Here is a 25,198-nt window from a genome sequence, read left to right as displayed (position 1 = left end):
TGACTGCTCCTCCCCCCCCCCCCCCCACACACACACACTGGGATGTGAGCAGGGGGGAGACATGTGTCATTTCCAGGCCAGGTTATCCAACAAGCTGGATGCAGGGAGGGGCTTCGGGGGCCAGTGGAGGAACCACAGACAGGAGCAGGGGGCTTCCTTTGCCCCTGTCCTCTGTCCCATGTGAAGACCCACTTTGTGTTAACCCACCGGAAGGGACCGTGGGTCCCTTCGTTTTAAAAGCAGCAGTAAGCAGGCCCTACTCTGAACCAGCCCCGGATCCTCCCAGGCCGGCCAAGCCACCTTCGGTCCGGAAGGCCCACAGCCCAGTGCAGGTGACCCGGTCAGGTCACTCTTCAGGCCTGGGAGGGAACCAGCTGCTCAGCCATCTGCTGCTGTCCCCCCTGTGACTGCTGGGCAGAGACCTCCCCCCTCCCTACCAACTCAAGAACCAGGCAGAGCAAAGACAATCAGATAGTGCGATTTATTGCCCCCGCACCCCTCCTTCAGCCCCGTCCAGGCCCGGGAATAGACGGGACCCCATTCTCTGAGGGCTACCCTGGGAACAGGGGCTAGTCCTGCTCCAGCGCTCCTCCACGACCCCAAACCCAGGAAGGGGAGGAGGGACGAGGGCCAAGAAAAACAGGACCCGCGGAGAAGAGAAAAAAAAACAACGGAAAGGGGGAGTCAGGGGGCGGGCGCGATTAAACGAAAACTCTAAAGGGAAAAGGGCCCTCTCTCCCTTCCCTCCCCAGGCTCCCCTGCACGGGAGGGGCCCGGCTGCTCTCCATCCCTCGCGAGCGCCCCAGGCGGCGGGGGAAGAGGAAGAGGGGCCAGGGGCCGCTCTCTCTCGGTCTCCGGTCTCCAGTTCTCCGCACGCTCTGTCCCGGACTCACCGAGAAGAGAACCGGGAGGGCGGGCCAGGCCGGGGGCAGAGTGCAGGGCGGGGGCGCCCGATGCACCGCGCCGACCGCGGGGCGGCGCAGGGGAGCGAGACGAGGAGGCCACCGCCCCCCGCCGCCTCTGTCCGTGTCTCCGCCTCCTCCGGGTCCTGCGCCGACCGTCGTCCCCGCCAAGCCCGAGGGGCCCTGCCCCACCCCCCCCGGGCTTCCGCCCCTACCGGCCCTCCCCGCCGCGGCACTCGCTGCAGCGCCCCCCCGCCGCCTCGTGGTCGTCGTCGTCGTCGTCGTCCCCGCCCGCCCGGTAGTAGCTCTGTCCGCAGCGGCTGCAGACGGACGGCGCGCCCACGGCGTGCACCTTCTTGTGTCTCCGCAGCGCCGCGCCCTGCACGAAGCCCTCGCCGCACTCCACGCAGATGTGCGCGGGCTCCTCGCCCCCCGCCGCCCCGAGCCCGTCCCCGTGCTGGGCGCGCTGGTGGGCCAGGAGCCCCGCCCCGTGCCCGAAGCCCTTCCCGCACTCCACGCACACGTACGGCTTGGGGGCCGGGGCGCGCCGCGAGCGGGGCCCCGGCGCCTTGGCCCCCGCGCTCGCCATGGCGGCGGCCGCCGCGGCCCCCTCGCCGGGCGCGCCCACCACGATGATGCCCTCGCCGTCGCCCACCGGGATGGCGATCTCGCCGTCCGCCGCCGCCGCCTCCTCGGGCGCCTTGGCCCGGCGCACGCTGGCCGCCAGCACCTTGGCCGCCACGCCGGGCCCCGACAGCTCCGGGTGCAGCCGCAGGTGGCGCGCCAGGCTCTTGGGCTGGCTGAAGCCGCGGCCGCAGCGCGGGCACACGAAGGGCTTGAGGCCGCTGTGCGAGCGCCGGTGCTTGGCCAGGCTCTTGCTCTGCGTGAAGCTACGGCCGCAGTCGGGGCAGGCGTAGGGCTTCTCGCCCGTGTGGATGCGCTGGTGCTGCATGAGGTTGGAGCTCCAGCTGAAGCGCTTGCCGCACTCGGAGCAGGCGTACGGCTTCTCGCCCGTGTGGATGCGCCGGTGCTGCACCAGGTGCGAGCTCTGCGAGAAGGTCTTGCCGCAGTCGGCGCAGGCGTTGGGCCGCTCGCCCGTGTGCGTGCGCTGGTGCCTCGTCAGCTTGGACCAGTGGCTGAAGCTCTTGCCGCACTCGTTGCAGATATAGGGGGCCGGGGGCCGCGGCCGGGGCGGGGGGCCGGCGGGGGGCGCCGACTGGGGCGGGGACAGCTTGGTGGGGGGCCAGCTGGGGACGTCGTCATCATCCATGATGAGGATGTCCACTAGAAGGCAAGAGGGGAGGAGAGTCAGGGAAGTCACGGCTGGGGGGGGGGGGGAGGGGGAGGGAAGAGGGGCTGTCCAGGACCCAGAACCTGGGGCTTCCACCGGGCCTGGCCTCGGGACCCCCTGTGATCGCAGAGGGCGGCTAGGCCCGGTCAGCGCAAAGCCCTGCCCACAGACCCGGCTAAGCAGACGCTCTCGGTCTCCGTTCCCTTACCCGCCCTGTTTTCCTCGAGCATCGCTCAGTCCCTACCATTTTACTGAACATTCATGACTTTACTGAACACTCAAGACTTCCCTCCCAGCTGCTTCCCCCACACCCAGAACAATGCCTGGGACACGGCAGGGACTCCAGAAACGTCTGGAAACAAACAGCGTCAACATGAAGGAACATGAGTGGAAGTCCAGGAAATGACCCTGAAACCCCAAGCACCAGGCTGGGGCAGGGAGGTCCCAGAGTGAGGGTGCTCGGACCGCAGCCCAGAAGCAAAGGCAGGCCTGGGGGAGAGGGTGTTACACCTGGGCTCTAGGAAGACTGTCCTGGTGCGGGTGAGGAAACAGGAAGGAGGAACTGGCCTGGTTAATGGAATCACAGGGACCACAGGCCAGCATGGGAGTCCCGCTACCCTGGAGGGTGACCCCACACACCAGAGCCTCTGTTACAGAGCCCTCACGCTGGTCCCTGTCTGCCCCAGGCAAACAATAAAGACGTGTGGGGCCCTGAGCCATCTCCCACGGTAAGGGAGCTGCGCCCCCCCCCCCCCCCCCCCCCCCCACAACCGGCTCAGCTCAGAGAAGGCCCCTGTGCACCTGCGACCAGGACTGTTGCTCTCCCCGGCCAGCAGGGCCTCTGCCCGGGACCCCACATGTGCCGCCCGGATCAGCATGACCTCCACGGGTGCGCCCGCAGGCTCCCTTCAAACACTGCTCTCCCCGCTCCTTCCCTCACCAGACCACATGCTCCAGCCCAGGGCAGACCGGTCCTGCATCCAACAACCGGGCACGGGCCGGGCCCACAGGCTCACACACCAACCCGTGGGAACACTGGCAAACACACAAAGAAGCAAGAGGACGCACCGAGGCCGGCGCTACGTACTTAACCAGCCTCAGTGAGATTAGGTCCTGTGAGCAGGGCTCTATGAATCGGGTCTTTACAGCACAGAACCCGAGGCACCACGCAGACGAATCAAAACCTGGAAGAGGCAGAGCCGCCCCGTGCCCCTGCACCACACACTAAGGTAGTGCTCCTCCAAGGGCCCCCCCCCCCCCCGACAGTGGCATCAGAACCAGCAGGGAAGGTAGGGTCTCGCTCAGCTGCCCCTGGCCTGCCGTTTCTGCAGCTCTAGGGCAGGGGGCCCAGCACCACGGCAGGGAGCCTGGGATCTGGCCTGTACCGGATACGGAATCATCTGGGGCAAAAAAGTGCAGGTAGGAAGTCGGGAGGGGTGAGGCTTCCGAAGAACAGGGTGGAGCCCTTTTTGGTTTTAACATCAACCAACAAACGGAGCTACTAGCACGGCAGGTGGAGATGCACAGAGACACAGGGACAGAGACAGAGAGAGGGAGGTGGGGGAGGGGGAGGAAGGGAGAGAGAAGGAGGGAAAGAAAGAGAGAACAAAAACGGATGTGGGAGGGGCACCTGGGTGGCTCAGTTTGCTAAGTGTTTGACTCTTGATTTCAGCTCAGGTCACAATCTCATGGTTTAGGAGATGGACCCGCACATCGGGCTCTGTGCTGACAGTGGGCAACCTGCTTGGGACTCCCTCTCTCTGCCCCTCCCCTGCCTCTCTCTGCCCCTCCCCTGCTCATGAGTGCACAGGTGCGCGCTCTCTCTCTCTCTCAAAATAAATAAACTTTAAAAAAAAGACGTTTTGCCTTTTAAGTTGTGGAGAACGTTTAACAGTACGCTGTGTTCACTAAATCTTCAGCTACGAAGGGTGTTTACGCAGCCACCACGCACATTCTGAGTACAATCGAGGCTTGTGAAACGCTGGTCCCCAGGTCGAGGGCTCGTCCTCACCCCAGAGCAGTGTGGTCGCCTGAGTGCGGGCCAGAGACCTGGGCACCTGGGCCAGAGTGGGACGAGATCCAGGAGGACGGGCTGTGGACTCCAGCCGATGGGGCGGCTGGGTTTTGTGACATGCCTCAGCTCAGGCTGAGTGAATTTTCTGCCTGTGTCCAGCTGCCCACACACACCACTGCTTTTTCAAGCAGGTGTTAAAGAAATTGCTAAGGGGGGAGGGTTTTCATCACTCTGGGAGGCAGGTTCTTTTCCAACCTGCGGGTTCCTGGCCCTCTGAGGACCTCTGGATGCTGGTGTTTGCTTTCCAAGCACCGGCTGGCTCCGGGCTCGGACGTGGTGGTGAAGGGCCAGCCTGGGGGTCAGGCAGGAAGTGAGAAGCCGCCCTCTGACCCCCCTCCTCACTAGGGGTTTTTCTCTGAGAGGATTCAAGGAACTGCTGGAAAGAGAGGAGTGTAGTGACCAGTAGAAAGAGCTCACTCCACAAAAATAGCAGAAGTAGCTGCCCTTCAGGGGAGGGGAGGGGAGGGGAGGGGAGGGAGGGGACGGGTCTCCTGGCACCAGCACTCACAGCAAATATTGTCTCCACCTGGCCCAGCTCAGGGCCTCAAGCGGACCACCCTCTGGGGCTGAAGCCGGTGGTTTAATTCGACGTTAGCCCTGCTGTTGTAAAACACACAGCCAGGGACTCCGAGGACCCCAGAATGGACTGCGGAGCTGAACACAGAAATACAGACAGACAAGTGCCCAGGTCAAGCAAGACACAGGGCCTGGCCACCCACAGGGAAGCCCCTCCCGCACTCACCCCTCCCACCATGTGCCCCTGCATTTCTCGGTGGCTCTGCTGCCCATGTGCATCCCCGGAAGCTGCAGTGTGGCCCTGTTCCATTACTTTTTTTTTAATTTTTTTTTTAATGTTTACTTATTTTTGAGGGCGGGGGGGAGATCATGAGCAGGGGAGGGGCAGAGAGAGAGAGAGGGAGACACAGAATCGGAAGCAGGCTCCAGGCTCTGAGCTGTCAGCAGAGCCCCACACGGGGCTTGAACTCACGGATGGCGACATCATGACCTGAGCTGAAGGCTGACACTCAACCGACTGAGCCACCCAGGCGTCCCTGTGGTCCATTACTTTTCAGTTCAGAGTGTCTGAGAGTCTCTTTCAATCCAGACTCCCCTGTGACTTGCTTTTGCTCACAGCCTTGCTGTTCAAGAGCGCGGGCTGCATGCGGTTCAGCAGGTGACTCCGTCCCCAGACCTGCTGTCTGAAGACCCTGTCCCTGCCTCAAAGGTACAGATGTCTGTCGCCATGCCTGTCTGTCCGTGCCATCGGCGTCCGCAGTGCCTGTCTGTGTGGTCAGCAGCCAGTGGCACTCAACACTCAGGTGGCCCAACTCACTGAGTGTGCAGAACAGAGCTCCCTTTCTCAACGTCGCCATGAACTTCTGGATGTAAACGTATATGGTGGGTCTCACTCCACTGCCGTCATTACAGCTAGTGGACCTCCCAGTGTCCCATCCACAGCAAGGTGAGGGGGCTCCACACCCCCCAGACGGGGCCCAGGTGGTCTTCTGGCAGCTTCCCTGCTACCCAGCCTACTGAGAAGTTCCAGGCTCATCTACGTGTCCCACCCAGACGTGAAACACGCTGTTTCTCCAGGAGGCCCTGGGCTCTTTTGGCGGAAAATACTTCAAGACCAAAATCAGGAGAGGATCACTGTTTGTTTTCTTTCCTTACAATAAAATTCCTCTGAGTTCACACTGACACTTCCCAGACAAATCTGGACCTACAGGTTTTTCTAGAGTCTTCTCTGTGATCTCTGCATCTGCCCTCTTCAAAGGGGAGGAGAGAATCTGAATGCCCCAGAGTTACTTACTTGCTGACCCCACGTTAGTTTCGAGATAACCACCGAGGAGCAAGTAGCTGCCTCAGTGCGGGCCAGAGACCTGGACGCCAGGCCCAGAATCGGAGAGAGATCCCACCATTGCCAATTACGATTCCTGAAAACACAAACGAAGAGTGGCTTTGGGTGCGCAACTCCTGTTCACAGCCGGTCTTCTGCCAGCCACGTGTGCGGTCCCAACCTACCCTACCTCCCGGGGTCTCACGAAGCCCAGCGGGCTCACTGCCTGTCTGTCCGAGCCTCACCTGCTAAGACTCCTCAGGAGGGCCCACAATGCGGTGGACAGAGCCACCCAGGCGCCTCCAACTTGTGGGTCAGTTTTTTGTTTTTTAATGTTTATTTATTTTTGAGTGAGTGTGTGAATGGGAGAGGGGCAAAGAGGGAGACACAGAACCCAAAGCAGGCTCCAGGCTCTGAGCTGTTAGCACAGAGCCTGATGCAGGGGCTCCAACTCAGGAACCCCGAGATCATGACCTGAGCCAAAGTCAGATGTTTAACCAACTGAGCCCCCCAGGCGCCCCCGTCAGTTTTAAGAAGACCCTTGGCTCCCTCTGCCTTCCCCGGGAATCCTACACACGGCTCCACTTTCTTGGGCACAAAGGGCTGCTGACACACTGCCAGCACCCGCCCTCTGCCCACAGGCCCCAAGGTTTGCTGCTTTCCATAGCAGCCAGTGACCCGAACAGAACGGGGCCTGCTCTCCTGACGCGACACTCTCAGATCTGTGATTTGCTCTTTCAACACCTAAGTTTTGCATTCCAGGAAGGTTCCCTATTTACTCCCTGTCTTTGCTTTGGGTTTCTGTAGGACTGCCCCCTCCAATCACTGGGGTTCTGGCTAGCTTCAGTTTTTAGTCCGTTTTAATCTTTCTTCATTTCTCTTTTATTTAAAAAAGGCATTTTTTAATGTTTTATTTACTCTTGAGAGCGACAGAGAGAGAGCATGAGTGGGGTAGGGGCAGAGAGAAGGGGAGACACAGAATCCGAAGCAGGCTCCAGGCTCTGAGCTGTCAGCACAGAGCCCAACGCGGGGCTCGAACTCACAAACGATGAGATCATGACCTGAGTTGAAGTCAGCGCTTAACGACTGAGCCACCCAGGTGCCCCCCTTTTTTATCGTAAAATGTCCTTTCTCGCTGGTTATCATATGTAAGTGCTGAATCACGCTAAATTCTACTCCTGAAATCACTATTACACTATTATGTTCGCTAACTTGGATTTAAATACGATTTAAAAAATTTTAATAACAGTAATAAAATAATAAAATAAAATGTCCCTCCTTTTTACCTCCAATTTTTCTTGGGGAATGTGTTGTTTTATTCTGCCCTGACTTTTCTCTTTCAGGCATCACTGTGAAATCTCTCATATTGCAAACTCACTGCTGGGCCGTGCACCCCTGCTTCTGAGTGTTATGACTTTTGTCCTCTGACCCTATCTGGGGAGGTGTTATCTGCCCATGTGCCCTTTTATTCTAATAGCTTTTCGGGGTGGGGTCGGGGTGGGGGCAAGGTTCCGGGTAGTGTTTTGGCTTCTAACATCCTCGCATCATGGCTGAGAGTCTGTGACACGCTCTCCCAGGATTCCTGGCTCTGCGGCCACCCCTGTTTTCATCTGTGGTCAAGAACAGTTCCCACTCAGTTTTGGGTCCCCTCCTGGAAGGTTCCACCCTGCGTGGGTCCTGCCCTGGCAGGGCATTCGACCTGGTGGGCACCAGAGCCCATGCGTGGGCCCCAGGCCACTCCAGCCCCTCAGACCTTCCTGCGGCCCCGAGCTCCCTGCTTCCAGTCTGGACAGAACACCTCCAATCTCAGGTGCTGGCCTCGGTGGGACCCCCAAGCCTTCCAGTGAACCCGAGGGCTATTTGGGGCTCTTCCTCCCTTCCTTCCCTCCAGCACAATGCTACCGGCACACAGGCCTGGGGCAGTTGGTTTGTCCCCACCCAACCGTATTTGGGGGCTCACGGGGGCACCTTCACACTAAGGTGTGTGTCATCAGCATGGCCTGGGGCATGTGGCTTTTTATGTGTGGGTCTGGGAGGAGTCCAGGGCCGCCATCATGCTGGGCTCAGAAGCAGCATTTGAGGGCAGCTCTATGGAATGACTCCAGGGCGCGGCAGAGGGAGGTCAGAACCCATCCTCTGGCAGGTGACTTCCAGATGCCAGCTGCCATCTTTCCTGTTGGGAGGGCGCCCTCCTCAGAATCACGAGGTCTTTTCTACTCACATACCCATTTTTCTGGATTACTCTGTAGCTAAAGCCCAGATAGGCCTGGACGGCTCTTCCCGCCCTGCCACTGCCTGACCCCACACCTCTGGCCAACTCCACCCTGGACGGCCAGTTTGGGGCCATCAGGAGGCGCCCTTCTCCTGGGCACTCCTGGGAACCATCAAATTGCCTGGAGGTGGCCCAGCCTCCTCGCCCAGCACTGTTTCTGGCATCCCAGCCTCCCAGGACGGCCGGTGGCCGGACAAGCCCGGGACACGCAGAAGTGCTTCTAAAACACCAGCCTCTGTTGACAACGGCACCAGCTAAGCCTGCACACCATTCCCCAAAACATCCCAACACAGGGGGAAAACAGAAATTCCTGCGGTTTCACAGATGGTTGGGGCAAGTGCACCCCAGGGAAAGGAAACGCGACCCCCTGGCTCTTTTCTCTCGTGTGTGCAGAGCTGCCTGACAAGCACCGCCCGGGTGACCGGCCGCCTGCCCTGGGAGCAGCGGGCTTCAAACTGGGTCACGGCCCGGCAGCAGGGGCCAGCTCGGCGTGGAGAGGATGGCGGCATCCCGCCCGAAATAGAGCAGCAGGGGAAACGAACAGCCTGGGTGCCGCCAGCAGCGAGGACTGATCCGAGACTTTTACCTCAACACTCGGCAAACACACACACACGTACACACACACACACACACACACACACACACACACACACACGGGCTGGGGGCGAGTGTGCAGGCGTATGAGAGGTGGGGCGGGGACGCTCAAACTTGTGGGGACAGAGAGCTGGAACGTCCTGCAGACACCATGGGCTGGAGCCCAAGCCCACCTCCTGGTCTGCCCCTTGAGGCCCCACCACCCAACGCGTGGCCTGAACGAGCCTCAGGCCCACGACCTATAGCTCCTGAGGGGCTGGCGGCCTCCAGGGAAGTACAAGGCACCCCTGCTCCCACAGCAGCCCAGACAGCTTCCCCACCACTCCTGAGCCCCAGAGAAGGCCCTTCCCCCTGGGGTGACCCTGCTGGGTGCTGCCCACGGTCAGTCCTGTCTTCCCCACCAGAAAATCCCCAGCACAGGGCTGAGCTGGGATAAGCCAGGCATGGTGACCCTGAAGCCACCCCCTACGTCACGCGTCCCCGATCGGGCCAACCAGACCCAAACGGGGTTGACGGGGAGACAGGCCTGGGCGGCCCTCCCTGCATCTGCCGTGCCCCTCCCGTCCTTCACTTCGGGCGGGTGCCTGGGTGGACCTGATAGAGCTGAGGCCCCGCTCGGGAGCGTGGGGGCAGCCGGACAGCACGCAGAAGGCCACCCAGGGCCAGGACGCGGCGGCTCGTGGAGGAATCACGAAGAAGTGGCTGAGCTAACCACCCCTGAAAGCACCCTGCCTGCAGCCTGCCATCCCAGACCACACGTCCTTCCCGTCCTTCCCGTCCAAGCCACCAGGACGGTGCCCTGTGGTTCCGCCTCCAGCCGTGCACGGGGACCCCTCCAGCCGCTGGACGACAGCCCCGGGCTCAGAGGGCAGAGCTCACCCCCGAGCTACAGATGGTGTCCCGGGTGACCCCGGCAGGTGAGCGGAGCAGGGCGTGGGGGTCACTGCAGGTTACCTCAAGGAGCTGCCGCTGGCAGCTGGGGACAAGGGTGGACACAGGACTGCGTGGAGCTCAGTCAGCTGGGGGGACCGGGGAGACTCCAGGGTGCAGCCCCAGCCTCCACTGCCAGGGATGCCTGTGGCCACGTGGCTGCGACTCGGGGCCGTCACAGCACTTCCCAGTCTTCATCTTCCGGCCCTGGGACGGGACAACAGGCCCACCCCACCTGCCTTCTCCCGGCTCCAGCTCGCTCTCGGGGGCCGGCAGACACCAACCCCTCTCACCACTCACCAGGCCCCGTTCCTCTCCACTCTCCGCGGAGCCCAACCTGCCTGTGCACACGTGTCCTCCCCACCCCGAAGGCCCAACATCCCTCTCGGGCAGGCCCAGGGAATCACACCACCAGAGACACCACAGCGGCAGTCAGCCGGGGCCTCGGGACATCAGGGCAGGAGTCCGGCACAGTAACGGTACCACGGGAGGCTCTGTGCACAGGGAGGCAGGAACCTGGCGGGCCCACAACGATGGAATGCTCAGCAGCTCGGTGTCCACAACAATGGGACGCCCAGCAGTGCCCAGCAGCTCGGAAGCATCCGGGCATGGGGCTCACTAGCTGAGCTGAGCGAAGGGAAGGTCACAATGTGGTGACACCGCAGTGGGGGATGGGGAGCACAGGCTCAGGACAGCCGGCTGGACAAGGGGGATGAGACAACCCACCTGTACACTTTCAAGGTTTTATAAGGAGAATAAGTTCACGGAGGCCTCATTAAACTAAAACTAACTTACTCAAAGGCAGACGTACACTCTGGAGAAAACGGGGTGTTTGGACAGGGACTGGGTGTTTCATTAGGTGGGGTCAGCACTGTGTCCTTGTTGTTTTGGTCGTGCTCTTATAGAGCCTGCACCTCTGGGAACTTACAGGTGTAATGATACAACATCTAGAATTTTCTGTAACTGCTCCAGGGGGAGAAGAGGGCACAAGTGGGGACATTAAGAGTGGTGAAGGGTCTCTGATCGCCAGAGTTCAGAAGAAATAAACAGTCATTACACCACTTATGTTTCAAGTTTCCACAACAAAACAGGCTTTTAAGTTAATTTTAAGAGGGCTAGAAGGTTGGGGCACCTGGTGACTCCGTCTGTTGAGTGTCTGATTCTTGATCTCAGCTCAGGTCATGATCTCACAGTTCATGAATTCGAGCCCTGTGTCAGGCTCCATGCTGACAGCACGGATTCTCTCCCTCCCTCTCTGCCCCTCCCCTGCTTGTGCTCTCTTACTCACTCTCTCTCTCAAAATAAATAAACTTTAAAAAAAAAAAAAAAAAAAAAAGGGAGGGAGGGCTAGAAGGGCAAGAACATGGATCAGGAGAAGGAGGGGGAGCAGGCCCAGGGGCGCACCGGGGAAGGACAGGCATGGGTCCTCCCTGTGGGGGCAGCTGGGTCAGAGTAAGCACGGAGCCCCCATGACTTGGTTTCCTGCTCTGTACCCAAGGCTGCTGGGGACCTCCCAGCAGGGAGTTTCTCTTCATTCTCCTCCAGACGATCTTAGAATAAAGAAGCGGGAGGAGCCCGGGGCTTCATAATAACATCTACCCCCACGTGTGGTCCGGGCCCTCATAACCCTTCTCTTGGCAACTATGGTACACTGGCACAAGGTTGTGAACTCAGTGCCTGTTTTGTAAATAAAGTTTTATTGGCACATGGTCACATTCATTCACTTCCAGATGGTCCGGCTGCTTTCCTGCTGCAAGGGCAGGGCACAGGGTCAGAAAACCAGAAGTATCTCCCTTCTGGCCCTTTACGGTAAAAGCCATTTGCCAACTCGGTGCCGACCCGGCCGAAAACACTTCATCAGCAGCACGAGAAGAACGTCCGTGCTTTATTTCCCGGCTGCCCTATGGGAAAGCCCCCCGCAAGCAAACCCCAGGCCCCACGAGCTCAAAAAGGAGTTTTACTCAACCCAAATAATGCTTTATTAAATAAAACAAGGTACCAGTATTTAAAAAGTGAAACATTTCCCATAAAAACCCAGATACCCAGCTTTCCCCAAAAACCCAGCAGACAGGTGCCCCTGTAGTCCTGTCAGCTCAGGTCACAGTCCCACCCCAACCCTGTCACACCCGCCCCCTGGTCTACAGTCTCTTGCTTGGGAGAAGCACAGGCCACCTAGAAACAGGGCAGCGTGGCCAGCCGCTGGGGGGTGAGGGGGCCGGGCCATGAGGGCAGGAGGAGGGACGGACAGCAGCAGCCCCCAAGGGCTCCCAGAGCCACAGGAGGAGAGGTGCAGGGAGCCGGGGTCCAGGAAGGGGGCAGGATCGGCCAAGAACCGCCCAAGGCCACCTCACCTGGGTTCTCATGACTGGCCATCTGCTGGTCCTCGGAATCCAGCGGCCCCGGAGACCAGGCCTCTTCCCGAAGCTCCATGTCTGGGTCCCTGTTAAGAGAGGATGAGACGGAAGGACAGAGTTTACAGGATGCCAGGCGCCGCATTGGCTCCAATCCGCGCTCAAGCACGGCCCCGGCAGACAGAAGGCGTGTGGCAGCAGGTACCTGAGGGACCCTGCATGGGGGACCAGCCCAAGGCCACACCCGATCTGGGGAGGAGCGGCTGCCACCAGGCTCATGTCCCAGAACCGCCAGGGCGAGACACCGCCTCCCGCCTGGGCCTCCACGGCCCGGCCGCCCCACACGTGATCGCCACCTTGGACCTGCCGGGGACCCAGGAGCGAGGAAGCCCTCCATCCACGACGCCCTGCCAGTCACAGGGTTGAAGGGCTGGCATGCCAGGCCCACGCCCAACGTCACGGGGAAGCAGACCGACGCAGGCACACAGGTCACCCACGGGGTCACGTTCTGTGGTCTCAAACGTGCATGAACTAAGACAGAGTCCACATCAGGGTCCTGGGGGAGGTAGCCGAGTCCCCAGGACACCTGCACTCAGAGGGGCAGCCAGACAGCCCCCGACGCCCTCCCAACCCCTTACCTCCTTACTGGCCCCAAGGGCCAAGGCCTGGCTCCTGGGGCAGACAGCCCCCCACCTCTTCCTGCCCCCTCCGGCCTCCATGATGCACTGAGCAGAGCTGGGCAGGCGTCTACCCTGTGTCTTAGACTCGGGCAGGGTGGGAGACCTAGGCGGCACCCAGCCCCAGGCGTTCGGCCCCTCGGGACCCGCTCCCTGGTGTGGCCTCACTCCCTGGCAGGAAGCCTGCAGCGGGCAGGACCTCTGGCAGGAGGCTGTAGCAGGCCAGGAGCAATCGACTGGACCGCAAGGGGCTCCTCTGCACCGTCAGGCCCTCGGGCCCCAAACCAAGGGAGCTGCTGCCTTAAGGTGAGCGCACGCAGCTCTGAGAAAACCGCCCCGGGGTCCTCCGCCCGCCACGGGACCTCACAGGGCAGCACCTGCTGCCCAGCATCTGGGAACAGCAGCCATCGGCCCCCCAGCACCACACACCTCCTCGCAACCGGCCTGACCCATTTCTCTCGAATCCCCCACCGACAAGGGGCTCACCACCACCCAGGCGCCAAAGGAACCAACCGTTCCGAACCCGTTCCGCCCCACAGTGGCCTCTACTGACATCTGAGAGGAAGCCAGGCAACCGGCCGTCCCGCTGACAGACACACGCAGACACGTCTCCTGGGTCTGGGCCCTGTTCGACGTGGTACGGACACCATTAACTCCGAGCAGGCAGCACCGCTGCCCCACCATCAGATGAGGAAACGGAGGCAGGAGCGGCAGCGATCCGAAGGCACATGGCATGCAGAGAACCGCAAACACGCAGGCCAGGTCCGAGCAAACAGGACAGCCTGGCCCAGCCGGCCCCGCCCCGCAGGGCCCGAGAAGCGGCAGGAAGACAGATGCTGCTGTCCCCCCACGCCTCCCAAGAGCTTCCCGCCCCCCAGCCCCGGCTCCACATCACCCTGCACGGACACGCTCTGAACAACCACCATCCGATCGCAGCAGAGGTGAGATCACCAGGGAGCAGGGACAAGATGCCAACAGTGTGGCCACAGAGCCCCCGGCCCCAACCACTCTGCCTTCCTGACACCCAACCAGTCGTCACAAGGACCTGTAAGAGCACAGGACGTAACCAAAGACCAAGGCGGGGGGGGGGCGGGGGCGAAGGACACTGACGAAGGGATGGAAAGCAGCTGACTCGGAGGCGCTGCGGGGAGGCAGTGAGGAGCCCCTGGTTGGAGCCCCCAGCCCAGGCCTTCTCAAGGCCACCGTGCCACCGACCACGACAGGGAGCTACCATGAAGTGGGGCCAGGTCAGGAGACGGTGCCCTGTGCAGGCTCTCACCCCCACACGTGGTCAGAGCGCCCACTGTGACCCAGAGGCACCTGCCTGACTGATCACAGGCTCCCCCTCCACACAGGGCACTTATGGGACTAACCAGAAGACAAGGCGGGAGCGCCAGCAATTCTGCAGGGGCCGGCATGTGCTCGGTGGCACAGTCCCTTCCTGCCTACCTGTCCCTGCCACCCCCACCCCACGGGCACGGGGTGGTGAACAGGCCACAGCCCAGCCTCATGGGAGTTCCCTGCCAGTGATGAACAAGCAGGTGAGTGAGACAGTGAAGTTCATGGAGGGGAGGGGAGGGGAGGGGAGGGGGGAAGGGACTGTGCCACCGAGCACATGCCGGCCCCTGCAGAATTGCTGGCGCTCCCGCCTTGTCTTCTGGTTAGTCCCATAAGTGCCCTGTGTGGGGGGGCAGGGCGGGGGGGGGGAGGGGAGGGGAGGAGAAGGGAGAGACAGGCAGCTGCACCAAGGCATCAAAAGAGGATCTCGCAGGTGGAGGGGCCGCAGGAGAAGCGTGGACTGGGAGGGATGCTGGTGGCAGGAACAGCAGGTACAAAGGCCCCGAGGCTGGAGATGCAGGGCTGGGAGGATTCTCTTGCAGAGCCCAGAAGGCCAAACGAAGGCCAAAGCTGATCCCTTTGAGCTGGGCACCGTCACAACACTGGGGCTCACTGATGTAGGGGCGCCAGGTCCTGGAGGTCCCTTGCAGCAATGGAAGGAGCACCGATGGTGGGCAGCCAGGACTCACTCGGCACGCACAGTGCCACGTGCAGTGCCACAGGGTCCCCCAAGGTCCAGGAGGGTGTGGAGATGAGGGAGGGAGGCCCCCCGAGCAATGTTCCACCCTGTCTGTCCGAGCCATCACCTCCCCAGAGGCCTCCCAGCCCCCAATCTGACCCACCCTGGGACCCACGAGGTGCCCGGCACCCACAACAGCACCAGGTGCCGATGGGGGCTGAGGATAGGCGCGTGGCACACGCCTGAATGGGCATGAACAGAACAGAGGCTGCAGGAACAAATGCCCTGCAACTGTGTCCCCCTTGCCCACCCACCCGCTCACACCCCACAGGGAGGACGGACTGCACCCCAGAGCCCAGTGAGCCCCAGCCAAGAGCGAGTGCCACACACGGTTCGGATGAAACCAGGCTGGCACAGTCCGGCCACTCGGCTGTGGAGCCGCAAACGCTCTGACCCTGACCAGATAACCCCCTTCTCCAGAAACTAACTAGAGGGGAAAACCCGAACCTGGGAAAACGCTGCTTGCAAGGGAACAAGAGTTCATCACAGCCAGATTTAGAGCAGGGAAAAACTGGAAAGAAGCCATCAGCACCGGTGGGAGAGCTTAAGAAAATCCCACAGAGGGCTGCCTGGGCAGTCAGTGAAGCGTCCAACTTCAGCTCAGGTCACAATCTCACGGTCTGTGGGTTTGAGCCCCGCGTCGGACTCTGCACGGACACCTCAGAGCCTAGAGCCTGCTTCGGATTCTGTGTCTCCCTCTCTCTGCCCTTTCCCTGCTTGCACTCTCTCTGTCTCTCTCTCTCAAACATAAACATTAAAAACAAACTTTTTTTAAGAAAAAGTAAATCCCACAGATGTCACAGCCTCACAGACAATGGTCCTGATGCCCCCTGATGATAGCAGACAAGTGATTTTAACTTTTTTCTTTTTGTTTATCTTCATTTTCTCTATTTTTTCTTTTTACGTTAACGGGTAATTACTTCTGTAACAGGGGAAAGACTAAAAATTGATTCCTTTCTGGGACAGCCGTCGCGTATGGCAACGGGAAACTCGCTGGGTGTTGAGGGGGCAAAGTGGACACAGCCGGATGGCCCTCGGGTCACACAGGGTAACCGCGAACCCACAAAAACCCTCATGCTGGGCTGGCGGGCGTGCAGGATGGGGCGGCCGCCGTGGGCAACAGTCTGGCGGCTCCTCACGTGGTAAACAGACTTACCTTGTGACCGGCGACTCCGCTCCTAGGCATACACCCACGAGACATAAAGCACGTGTCCACACGCAGACCAGCCCACGAACACTCACGGCAGTGCCCTTCGCAGCATAAACACCAGAGGAAGAAACCAGCCACAAAGGATGCGGACAGCAGATTGCATCTATGCGGATGGCCAGGACAGACAGGAGCGGCTGCCAGGGGCTTGGGGGTGGAGACGGAGAGGGACCGCTAATGCGCTTTTTACGGAATGAGAAAATTCTGGAATCAGACCATGGTGACGGTTGCGCAACGTTTTGTGAATATATTAGAAGCCGCTAAACTGTACGTGTCAAAGGGTGAATTTCACCACATGTAAGTTACACCTCAATTGAAAACAAAGACTTGGGGCACCTGCCTGGGGGGCTCAGTCAGTTGAGCATCCAACTCTCAATTGGCTCAGGTCATGATCTCACGGTTCACGAATTCCAGCTCCACATCAGGCTCCTCGCCCGCTGGCAGGGCAGAGCCTGCTTGGGATCCTCTCTCTGTCTCTGCCCTTTATGTTCTCTAGTGTTCTCTCTCTCTCAAAAAATAAATAAATAAATAAATAAATAAATAAATAAAACTTCAAAAAATAAAAAAAACAAAGAAGACAGACTTCAAAAAACGTAAGGGCCCCCTGATAACAAGGCCACAAATGCTAAAAATGAGGCAAGAAGGGAGCATCTCTACTTGCTAAATGAAACATTGCCCCATTCATGAACCGCTTAACAAAGCCAATTGTGTCCTCAAGAAAAGCGAGGTAAGCCACAGGAAAGAGCCGGTAAGTGCCCACAGGGTTGTGGCTTGCGGGGTTGGGGTGAAGGAGGTGGGCCCGGACAGCCGGCTCGGCTCCCTCCTCTATGCACGGAAACTTGTTTGCCAAGTGCGCATGCTGTGCTTCCCCTGAATTAATGTGTAAGTCGCTGACAGCAGGGACTTCCCGGCCCCGGGCCTCCACCGCAGGCCAGCTTCCTGCAGCAAGAAGGCCTCGGCCTTCGCTCCGTCCCCTTCCTGTCCCTGTCCTGCCCTGCCCCCCAGGGAACCTTTGGGCTCTGGGGCACCTGGGCCGGGCGGCAGGGACAGGAACCCCTCCTCGCTGTGCCGGACAGCGAGGTGTCAGCGGCTGCCCCACGGCCCGATGAGGTTCCCGGGCAGCCAGCAGATGGTCACCCAGAGCCAGGAGCCTGGTGCCCACATGGAGGCAGTGAGGGAGCCAGTGCAGCGACACATGGGGCTCCCCGTGAACAGAGCAGAGGCAGGGCTCCATCAGGGCCACCACCAGGGCCATCTACCCCAAATAGGCCACTTTGCTTCCTGGAAGCAGGAAATGAAACCCACACAGCAAAGTGCCCTCCCTGGACCAGGAGGAAAGACCATCCTTCCCTCCAGACCCCAGAGAAGGAAGTGTGTATAAACGGACCTCCTAACATACCCTTCTGTCCTCCAGTCCCCTCCAGGGGGACCCTTCTGTCCTCCAGGGGCTGCAGCACCTTGGCCTCCGAACTTCTCTGGGTGTTCACTTCTCTTGCTTGGGCTCCCGTGTTTGTGGAAACACAATCCGCGTGCTTTTCTCCCATTGATGTGTTTTAGTCACAGCAGGAAACCCTAAGAGGGCAGGGGAAACTCTTACCTCCCCCACAGACCACTGGAATAGGCCTCTTTGTGGGACAGACCGGACTGAGAGGGAGTCATAGTCATGGTCCGCCCGCCCATCAGCTACCCCCTGCTACCAATGGGTTTCACCTGAGTGTTTTAATGGTCACCCTTTAAAACATATCTAAGTAGCTACGCCACATCCTCAATCATGCCCCTTGGCCTGTAAAGCCCAAAATATTTACCTTCTGGCTCATTACAGAAAATGTGTGCCAACCCTGATATAAAGGAACGAGGGCCACCCAGACTCCCTGGCCAGGCCTGGAGGTGCTCTGCCTCCCGCGGGAAGCAGAGAGGGCCAGAGGAGTGTGCCTGAGGGGCCTCAGCAGGGATGCCAGTCGGAAAGAGGCCCTGAGCCCAGGCACTGTCCTGAAACCCCAGTAATTTTCTCTGCATCTGTGTTTGGCACATCAAGTGTGACAGGACAAGGAAGTGTGCACCGGGCAATTGGAGCCGGGCCACGCCCTGTGCCTGAGAAACCCGGGCAGAGAGGGTGTGGGCTCCCGTGGGCATCTCCACGTGGAGGGAGCTCAACGGCAAATACCAAGTGAAATCACTCTGACAGATCACGAGATCCCAGAAGAAAGGAAAAAGCTTTTTTCCTGCTTTTTGCACAAGCAAGGGGCTCACCTCTTCATTTTGCAGAGTCCCAAAAATTATGGAGCCTGCCCTGGGGGCAGCAGATGAAGCATTAGGGGCAATGAGGGCGAGCGCATACAGGTCACACAGGCCCTGGCCAGGAGTCTGCACGTTAATCCAAACACAGCAGGAAACCATGTTTTCACAGAGGATTTGCAGAGGCCTTGGAAAGACAAAGATGCATCTTCTGGGGCACCTGGGAGGCTCAGTCTGTTGAGCGCCGACTCTTGGTTTCAGCTCAGGTCATGATTTCACAGTTCGTGGGTTCGAGCCCCGAGTCAGGCTCTCTGCTGACCGCACAGAGCCTGCCTGGGATTCTCTCTCTCCCCCTCTTTCTCTGTGCCCCTCCCCCAGCTTGTGTGTGCTCACTCGTGCTCTCAAAAAATGATGCACCTTCTTGTTCTGACTTTTGAGGGGTCAGGAGGTTTCCCGCTGGACCTGCCAGTCAGGGGTGAGCCAGGAGCAGGGCACACTCCCGGGTTACACCACCTCCCAGGGGATTTAAGCAAACTATCGGGGTGAGGTCACGGCCCACAGTGCTGCTACCCTGGCCTGGAAGCTGGGCCCTGCCGGCCACTGCCCTGCACTGTGATCCTCCCTGGGATGACCAGCAGGTGCCCCAGGGGTGAGCACACAAGGCAGGGAGGAGCCAGGGGTCCTTGTGAAGAGTTAGGAAGGGTGTTCACTACACGTACCCAGGCCCTTCCTCTCCCATCCACTCACTCACTCACTCATTCACTCGCTCATTCACTTGCTCACTCACTCATTCACTCACTCGCTCACCCACTCATTCACTCGCTGGCTCATTCATTCATTCATTCACTAGCTCACTCATTCGCTCACTCACTCACTCACTCACCCACTCAAGGAGCTGCTGAGCCCTCCAGTCAGACCCTGGGGGCCTGTGGCTTACGGGTCCTACACCCAGGATCTCAGAGGTGTGGGGGAAGGGCTGCAGCCCCCGACCCACCTCCCACTTGCTGTGGAGAAAGCCAGATTCTGCACTGTGACACCTTCGGAGACCCGCCTACCCCCCATGCTCCCTCCCAGCCCCCAAGTTTCTCCCCACAGCCTCTGTGTGACCTCGCCCATTCCTGAAGATGAAGAACGGGCCTCCCCCAGCCCGCCGGAGCCCGGCCCTTGAGCGATCCAATTAGCACAGGGGCAGACAGGGCCCAGCCGCTATGAAGCTCAGACAAATTATTGTTATTATTGTTGTTATGAGATCCCGCCCACCTGCTCTGGATGCCAGCCCACCAATTAGCCCCTCTCTTTCTTCTGCTGCCAATCTCATTGCCTCCCCTCCCCCGCGCCAACCAGCTCCAAACCACCCCTTCTGAACCCGTGCCTGGCAGGGCCCTTCCCTCCAGGACACCCCCCTGCCTGCCTTCCTCCCTCACCTCCCAGCCCTCCCCTCTCCCCCCCCCTCAGAGCTGGGCTGTGACTTCCACCTCCTGCCTTACCTCCCACCCACTCCCAACCACTCCCCCAGCCTCTGGGTCACCAAATCCAAGGGCTACGTTCCCTTCCCCTCACAGGGCTCCATGGCCCAGCCGCCTAGGACACAGTCCTCCCGCCTCCTCCTTCCCACCCCGTCCACCCTCCCCCTGCCTCCCCATGCCCACTCCCTCCCAACACCCCTTCAAAGTCTGCTCCCCACACCAACCCAGTCATCTTTCTAACTCACTCAACTCAAACCGCCCAACTAAAGATGAGCAAAGGGCCAGAACAGACGTCCTCTAAAGGGCTGAGGAGAACGTAACAAGACTCTCAGCCTCATTCGCCATCACAACAGGGTCCCACGGTGTCAGAACACAGGTGACAGAAAGCAGAAGGCATCAAGAGCTGGCGAGGAGGAGCACACCCCGGAACCCGCACAGGCTGCTGGCTGGGCTGGGAAATGGGGCAGCGGCTCTGAAGGGACTGGCGGCCCCGGAAGGTAAAGCACAGAACCACCGCGGGATCGCGTCACGCCGGCTTTGACTAGACACCCAACAGAGACAGGAACAGGTCCGCACTAAGTGTGCACACGTGCGGTCACAGAGGTATAAACCATGACGCCCAGACACGGAGACAAGCCAACTGCCCATCGACAGACGAACTGATACACAAACTGTGGTTCGATCACACGACAGAACGCTATCCTGTCACATGCCGCCTCATGGATGAACCCAGAAAACCTCACGCTGTGTGAAGAGGCCACACATGGAGAGCCCGTTCACATGAAATACCCAGAACAGCAAATGCAGAGATGGGACGTGGATTGGGGATTCCAGGGGACGGGGGGCAGAGAAGGGGAGTGGGTGCAGCCTCTTTCTGGGATGACGAGGACATTCTGGGGCAATGGGCGTACCTATCTGTGAGCACGTCACCCACCACCGAATTGTGCACTGTAAGCGGGGGACCCGTGTGGAACAGGACTCACGCCACTGCCCTGCCTCGACTACCCTGCTGCACGTGCCTACTGCGCTTCACCCAGCCCCTCAATCCCACCCCCACCTCCCGCCCATAGCCTGTCCTCCACCCACCTGGCACCTTCTTACCTTTCCAGGGTCCACTCATGTGTCACCACCCAGGCCGCCTAGGCCCCGCCCCGGTTCCCCTGGCTGGGCACCACCACCTGGAACCCTGTCTTGTGCACAGAGCTCACTGACGGCAAGCAGCCTGTGCACACGTCCCTCGCTCAGCAGGGGCCACTCGGACCCCAGGCGCCTTTTCGGCCAGGATGGTGATGCCCACAAACCCCTCCACTCTCCTCACCAGCTCCTACCCACTTCCCTTTTCTGTGGGCAGCTTCACCCCTCACTCCAGGCCTGAAAACCCATGCGCTCCCTCCTCTGCCCCCACCTGGATCACCTCCGACCCCCACAGCTGGGCCTGTCAGACTCCCCTGTGGTTTGAACACTGAGGGATAGTCTGCAGCACCATGGGAAACGCAAGCCCTTTTCTGTGGGGACAGGGAGCTCTCTGTCAACCTCTCCCGTCCCATTCCTTCCACAACGATTGGTCTGCTCAGACTCTTTCCACCTTACCTGGGTCGGCTGAGTAGACCCTACTTCCCCAGAATGTAACCCGCACCCCATCCGGGATGTCCAGCGCTCTCAGAAAGAGCTGAGCAAAGCAGTCCCTTTCGATCCTGCTCTTCTGTCCCCTCCCCACCCCCACCCCCACCCGCTGTCTTCCCCTTTTCCTGGACTGCCTCCCCGGGAGTCTACCTCATGGCTTGGTCGCTCCCGTCCACCTCCCGTCTAGACTGGCCACCATCCTCAGGGGCACCACGCACCCCTGCCTCCAATCCTTCGTGGCCCACCCAGGGTGCAGCCCACCCCAGGGGCCCCGGCAGGAGGCACACTCCAGAGGCCCTAGTCACCACTCCCCACTACGTCCCAGAGAAAAGTTTCTAGAATTCCCAGAACCTCGCTGTGCTGTTATGGCGGCAGGCGGGTGGGGAGTGTGGAGGCCACCTGCCACCATCCGGGAATGCTCAGCATTCAGATCTAGAGATGTCTGTGAACACTCCTGATTCTTAAATCTTCGCCAGTAACTAAACATCGCTTACACAAACAAAAATATTCTCCAGGACAGAAAAAAAAAGACGCAAGCACACCTACAGACCGCCTATGTGTCACTGGTCAATCAGACCAGTGGGCCAGACCCCCATTCTCTAGTGGGCCTGTTTGTCCACATGCTACCTGCAGACGGGCTGCCAGGGCCCAGCAAAAGTAGCACCTCCCCAGGAAGCCTTCCCAGACTTCTCCCTTCCCTTAGCTCAACTGTCCTCTTTTCAAATAATAGTAACAGATCCCACTCACCAAGCACAACTACATCTCAGACCTGGGTGCAGGGTGCTGTGGGTTCATAATCCTAATCCCCACAACCCCAGGCGGAAGAGAGGACAGGCTCTCTGGGCAGGCTGCCAGAGTCAGAATCGGCCCCACCACCCCCCAGCCATGTGACCTTGGACTAGGTGCTTCAGCCTGTGAGCCTCCTCACCCTCGTGAGTCCTGCATCAAGATCAAAGCAGAGCTCTTCGTGAGTGAAGAGCTCAACAGGGAGCCAGATGCCCAGTACGTGCCTTGTGACCCCTGAGAGGACTGTTCAAACTGGGGTTCAGACAACTTCGGTGGCTGACCTGTCATCACAAAACCATGAAGTCGAGGAGCACAGACTCCAGCCAGGTCGGCCAGCCTCCAAGGCCGTTTCTTTTCTCCTCGCTCTTAGGACGCCAGCCCCGGCTTCCTTAACTTCCCCGGGGTGGCCTGGCAGAGCAGCACAGGGCCCTGGTCCACCTACCCAGGCTCGGCGTGGCTGGCTGCTCAGCAGTCATGAGGCGACAGCTCTCTGTGCTACTACAACAAAGCCACCGACACTATGAGCGTCAGAGTCACACGTGAAATGAGGGGCTGGGTCTCAGAGTACCCTGAATCAGCCAGTGACCCTGCAGGTACCTTCGTGACAACGCACCCGTGGCAGAGGGAGACCAGAGTCCCCAACCCTACGACTGATACCTAAGAGGCCTTCATGACGGCCTGTATCTCCCCAGACCCCAGGCGGCGGCATGATGGTGAAGAGCCAGGTCCTGGACTCTTGCACACACTGGTGCTCCTATGCAGCTGTGGGGCCTGGGGCTCGATCCCCCACCCCTAAACTGGGGGTAGTCACCCCCATCCCAGGGCCTCTCAGAGCTCAGAACAGCAAGTACTAAGCGCAGGCAGGACCAGACGCCCGCCAGGCGCTCAGAAAGCCAAGTGCCAGCAAATTTAGTCTGTCTCCACCAAGAGGGCAGGGCCATAGCTGACTCCCAAGGCCCCAGCTCCCAGCACACACAAGGCCTTGGGCAGCATGGAGGACAACCAAAGGAGCTCACCGTCCTCCTCCGCGGAGTCCCAGGGTCGTCCTGGCCAATCCCTCCCTGTCCTTCAAGACTCGGACACACCACCTTCCCCAGGACATGCTTCTAGAGTTCCTGGGAGCTGTTCTGGGAAATTCCCCCAGTCCTTTGCTGCTTCTGTGTGTGTCTCCCCAACAGGTCTCCAAGCTGCTGCAGGACAGGAACTGCCAGTGCCGCCCGGCTCTGACTCTGGGCCAGGGGAGCCTCTTCTCCCACCCCACAGCAGAGCACTGCACCCGTGGGCCCAGCACACAGCCGAGTTGTCCAGGGAACGCTAGGCTGTGCTATCTTAGGGGAGAGGAGGAAACGGAGCATGAAAAAGGGAAGTGACAGATCCAAGGTCACCAAGATGGAAGAGACAGGAGACAAGGCCTGGCCTAGGAAGGCCTGGCCCCGGAGCCATTCCCACATAGTTTACGGTCACCTCTCTGAGGTTTGTTTTCGCTTTAAACGGAAAGCATTAAGAGCTTCCCTACCAAGATCAATACTATTATTAACATTCCATTTCACCTGGACAGAAATTGAGATGTTAACGTTCATCCGTGCTGTAAAATCACAAAGTATGAGGTGTGGAGCTGGGATGTGAATGCAGGTCTGTCTGACCCCAGAGTTCTTAATTAACTGGTCACAGTGCTCCTCATGGGCCAGGCAGGGTGACAAGCCCTAGCCCTGCTCCAGCTCCTCAGCTGGGCAGGGGTGGGGGTGGGGATAGATCTGGAAGGCTTCCAAGGAAAAAACTAAGACATGAGATAACACAAGTCGGAATCCGATCTGAGTGTCGTCAGGGCTGAGGCAGAAGGCCGGAGGGCCAGAGGGGACTACAGCAAAGGCAGGCAGGTGAATGCCAGCTGCATTTAGCCAAAGAGGCTTACAGCCTTACAGAGGAGATAAGCCAGGATCAATGGCAACCGTGCGTCCCCAGAGCAGAAGCCAGCTCTGACTCCCAACTGGATCCTCGGCATTGCCCGACGCGGGGCCTGGCACCAGGAAACCACACACCGAGTCACTCCCTTCCTGAAAGCCCCCGGGACTGGGCTGTGCAGGGATGCCAGCCCTGGGCTCCCACAGCCCTCCCCACCTCCCAATAAGGGATCTGGGTGGGGACTCTGCCCTCCTGCTCCAGGACCTTGCTCATCTCTCTGCCCTGGCGCCCAGTACGGGGCCGGCCCTGGAGGAGCCTGTGGGTCACTCTTCCATCGCGTGATGCCGCCATCCTGGGCTGGCCTGACCCCACGGGGCCAGTGGCACGTATCTCCAGGAACCGGGGTGTCCCCCCCTTGAGGCCGGGACAGGGTCTGGAGTATAAAACAGCACAGCTAGACGCCCGGGAGGCCTCGGGGTCGGCTTCGGGCCGGGCCACCGTCCGCCCCTGTCCCGCGGGCCACGCGGTGCCTGACCTTGGCCCAGTCTCTTCCCCTGCGGCGCACGCGCTTCCTGCCCGCCGCCCGCGCCGGAGCGAATGAATGAGCCTCCCGCCAGGCGAATGCCCTAATCACCGGCCGGATCAAAGGCCGCACGCAGCGCGCCCAGGGCAGCAGCGGAACCCGGGCTTCTCTGAAAAGGGGAAGGAGGTGGGGTGACAAGCCGGGGACCCAGACGCGCCCCCCGGGCCGCCGTTTCCCGTCAGGCCAGCCCAGCCCGCGCGTCCCCTTCCCCCACCGGGGCCTCAACTTCCCCCGGGAATCGCCACCACTTCCGGCCACGACCCGCCGGAGAAGCTGCGGCGGCCCCACCCCCGAGCCCCCAGCCCGAGCCCCGGCGCTGCGCAGGCGCGCTCCCTCCCCGGCGCGGCCCCGGCGCGGCGCCGCGCACGCGCGCTCCCCGCGGCTCCGCCTG

The 25,198-nt window shown here is 60.1% G+C and overlaps 1 protein-coding gene across 4 annotated transcripts in view; it reads right to left on the bottom strand.

The window, feature by feature from the left end:
* Nucleotides 1-462: 462 nt before the first annotated feature.
* Nucleotides 463-25,198, bottom strand: part of ZNF787 (zinc finger protein 787) — a 25,605-nt gene continuing 869 nt past the window's right edge. Inside the window, exons 1-4 of one of the 4 annotated variants that reach the window (XM_049621910.1) lie at nt 18,463-19,918; nt 17,612-17,784; nt 12,252-12,340; nt 463-2,186 (exon numbers count right to left, since the gene is read on the bottom strand). In XM_049621910.1, coding sequence (XP_049477867.1) covers nt 1,114-2,186; nt 12,252-12,330 — 1,152 coding nt within the window. In that variant the 5' untranslated portion in view covers nt 12,331-12,340; nt 17,612-17,784; nt 18,463-19,918 and the 3' untranslated portion in view covers nt 463-1,113. Of the gene's footprint in view, nt 2,187-12,251; nt 12,341-17,611; nt 19,919-25,198 lie in introns of those variants that run through there. The other 3 variants (XM_049621909.1, XM_049621908.1, XM_049621907.1) reach the window with 3 other exon arrangements.

Source organism: Panthera uncia, assembly GCF_023721935.1.
Source record: "Panthera uncia isolate 11264 chromosome E2 unlocalized genomic scaffold, Puncia_PCG_1.0 HiC_scaffold_19, whole genome shotgun sequence".
NCBI classification, from domain to species: domain Eukaryota; kingdom Metazoa; phylum Chordata; class Mammalia; order Carnivora; family Felidae; genus Panthera; species Panthera uncia.
Note: the sequence above shows the minus strand (reverse complement) of the source record. Positions and strands in the feature narration are given on the sequence as shown.